Source organism: Etheostoma cragini, chromosome 13, assembly GCF_013103735.1.
Source record: "Etheostoma cragini isolate CJK2018 chromosome 13, CSU_Ecrag_1.0, whole genome shotgun sequence".
NCBI classification, from domain to species: Eukaryota; Metazoa; Chordata; class Actinopteri; order Perciformes; family Percidae; genus Etheostoma; species Etheostoma cragini.
The window spans coordinates 26,059,566-26,062,745 of NC_048419.1; the positions used below are offsets into that span (position 1 = coordinate 26,059,566).

At 46.1% G+C, this 3,180-nt stretch overlaps 1 protein-coding gene across 2 annotated transcripts in view; it reads left to right on the top strand.

Moving 5' to 3' along the window:
• The window catches only part of pfdn1 (prefoldin subunit 1), a 5,357-nt gene extending 4,257 nt beyond the window's left edge, over nucleotides 1–1,100 (top strand). The window contains exons 2-4 of one of the 2 annotated variants that reach the window (XM_034889852.1): nucleotides 100–266; nucleotides 638–722; nucleotides 889–1,100. In XM_034889852.1, the coding sequence (XP_034745743.1) occupies nucleotides 100–266; nucleotides 638–722; nucleotides 889–972 (336 nt within the window). In that variant the 3' untranslated portion in view covers nucleotides 973–1,100. The remainder of the gene's footprint in view (nucleotides 1–99; nucleotides 267–637; nucleotides 723–888) is intronic. The other variant, XM_034889853.1, reaches the window with a different exon arrangement.
• The last annotated feature ends 2,080 nt before the right edge of the window (nucleotides 1,101–3,180 follow it).

Genomic DNA, 3,180 nt, shown 5'->3' on the forward strand with positions numbered 1-3,180 from the left:
TATACACACTAAAAGTAGTGATTATTTACATGGAGTCTGGTGGAGATATGCTGCTCTATACACGCTAAAAGTAGTGCTGGTATACGGTGTGTGTTGCAGGCGTTCTCGGAGCTGCAGGTGAAGATGATCGATACGCAGCAGAAGGTGAAGCTTGCCGACCTGCAGATTGATCAGCTGACCCGCGTCCAGAAACATGCTAAGCTAACGCACGCGGAGGTCACCGTGCTGGCGGACAACACGCGGCTCTACGAGGGCGTCGGACGCATGTGAGTCTCCACGGCAACAACCTTCTGTATTTAAATAGACACACATAGAGAACCCATAGAAACTGTTTCTCCTGGTACACAAAGAATACATGTGTAACGGGACACACTGTATGACATCACAGTGACATCATCGAGCCAGGGAAAACACTCAGAATGAGTTGTAGATGTGGTTGAAAACAACTTTATTTGAAATGAACCATTAACAAAAACAAATTTAAAAACAAACAAACAATACTTTATCAAAAAAAGACATGACTCAACCCAAATGGTTGAAAAATCCCCAAAATACAGATTTATATAAACTGCTAGAACATATACACTGGATGTCCCTTTAACGTATGTGTGTGTGTGTGTGTGTGTGTGTGTGTCAGGTTTATTCTTCAGTCGAAGGAAGACATCAATAATCAGCTGATGGACAAACAGAAAACAGCTGAGGAGAAAATCAAAGAGCTCGAGGTAAATAAATAAATAAATAAATATATATATATATACATACACAGAGAGACGCACACAGACACACCGAAATACACAGACACACCGAAATACACACACACACAGACACACAGACAGACAGACAGACAGACACGCTCACCGCTGTCTGACTGTGTTGTGTTTTTTCCAGCAGAAGAAGGTGTACCTTGAACGCAGCGTAAAAGAAGCTGAAGACAACATCCGAGAGATGCTGCTGTCCCGGAGAGCTCACTGATCAATAACCAATAATAAATCCTCTGGATTGAGCTTTAGTATTGAGCAGTTAGGGGAGATGTGCTGAGTCAGGATTATGAAAGTTGTGCTGAGTCATGTTGTTGTTCTTAATAAACTGTTGGACCTTCAGTCTGTTTCTTTTTAGTGTGTATAGAGCAGCATATCTCCACCAGACTCCATGTAAATAATCACTACTTTTAGCGTGTATAGAGCAGCATATCTCCACCAGACTCCATGTAAATAATCACTACTTTTAGTGTGTATAGAGCAGTATATCTCCACCTGACTCCATGTAAATAATTACTACTTTTAGCGAGTATAGAGCAGGATATCTCCACCAGAGACATCTCCTCAGTTGGGTGGAAACAAAACATCTCTGCTGCCGTTTAGTCCCGCCCCCGGAAACTGAAAGTTGGCAGCGCGGAATTCATTTCATTTCAGAAGAGGCTCTCTCTTCCTGTCTGTCTGTCTCTCTTCCTGTCTGTCTGTCTCTCTTCCTGTCTGTCTGTCCCTCTGACTGTCTGTCTGTCAGAGTTACCTTCGCCCCAGGTCAGGAAGCTCGTTTTAGTTGAGCCAGTTCTGAGCAGAATGGACCACCGGCGATCGGCGCCCCTTGCATGCTGGGTAGATTTGGTCTCGCTCTGATGTCATGCTCACGTAGGCAACGATGACACCACGAGACCAGGGCGGCCGCAGGTCTGAGACTCAGGCGGACTCAGAGCATGCTGGGAAACGCCGCCCTCTCGGCTGATCTAACATTTGATTGGTTCACCGTTGACTCAACATGACAACGTTTTATATAAAGTATATTGATTTTGAATCAGAGGATTTTCATTTTTAGTCAGAGTTAAAAGATTACTCTGTACAGAACTCATGGCTGATAGTGACGTGCTAATTAACATCAGATGACTGACATGAGTCAACAGCTCTGATGATGCCTTCAGGTTCCCCTGTTTATCTCTTTATAGTACAGCTCTGATGGTGCCTTCAGGTTCCCCTGTTTCTCTCTTTATAGTACAGCTCTGATGGTGCCTTCAGGTTCCCCTGTTTCTCTCTTTATATTACAGCTCTGATGGTGCCTTCAGGTTCCCCTGTTTCTCTCTTTATATTACAGCTCTGATGGTGCCTTCAGGTTCCCCTGTTTCTTTCAGGGGGGCCGCGGGTCCTTAAAAAGTCTTAAATCACGTTTCCTAAAAATAAGGCATTAAATTGTCTTAAACTCCGATTGGATAGGTCTTAAATATGTTTGTGTCATGTCACGGCCAAAATGCAGACAATCTGTTGTCAAATATTTTTTTCCTGTTAGGCTTTGCGCTGCGTTGTTGCGGTAACGTAACCCATTAGTACATGTTCTAACCCCCGACCAATCGGCTGACCTTAACCACTCCAGGTCAGATGCCTAACTCCAACCAGTGGAGCTGCTTGGTGGGCGTGGCCTTTGTCAGGGAGATTGGTTATGTCGCAGCATGCCGGTGACACAGCGCTGGTTGATGACACGGGGGGTGCAAGGTCAGAGACAAAGGCTTGAAAACAGCGAGTATCCATGGTAACGGTTTGGGCCTGGAAATGCTTATGAAGAGAACTGCGTTATGTGTTAAGATTTTCAAACCTGGGCCAACGGGGATCAGAGCGGTGGAACCACACGTTCAAACCAAAAACCACAGAGACTACGTAAAGGCCTGCCAGACACCCCCCATCGTCTCTGCTCCACTGCTAGCAACCATTACAACGCTAAATGTTACCATGGGAAATCTACAGCAACAACGCCAGCTCACCTACGAGCAGTTTGTTCTCTACGCTAAGACTCGGACAAGAGGGGACGGGGGGGCTGAGGACCAGGACCAGACACAACTCATACAGGTCCAATGACGGGACTGAAGAAGTGTTCCAAGCAATGTTTCCAGATTCGGGGCTTGTACAGTCCTTTACCTCCGGGAGAGACTAGACCAGATACGTGGCTGGGACAGTCCTTTGCCTCTGGGAGAGACTAGACCAGATTCAGGGCTTGTACAGTCCTTTACCTCTGGGAGAGACTAGACCAGATTCAGGGCTAAATTTGGATTGGCACGATATATAAAAAAATAGCTCATCACAGAAGTCCCAGAATGCAGTGCGTTTGGTGGACTGCTGTGGCTCAGTGGTAGAGCGGTTGCCTGCCAGGTTGGGGGTTCAATCCCTGGCCCTCCAGTCCCATGTCGAAGAGTCCTTG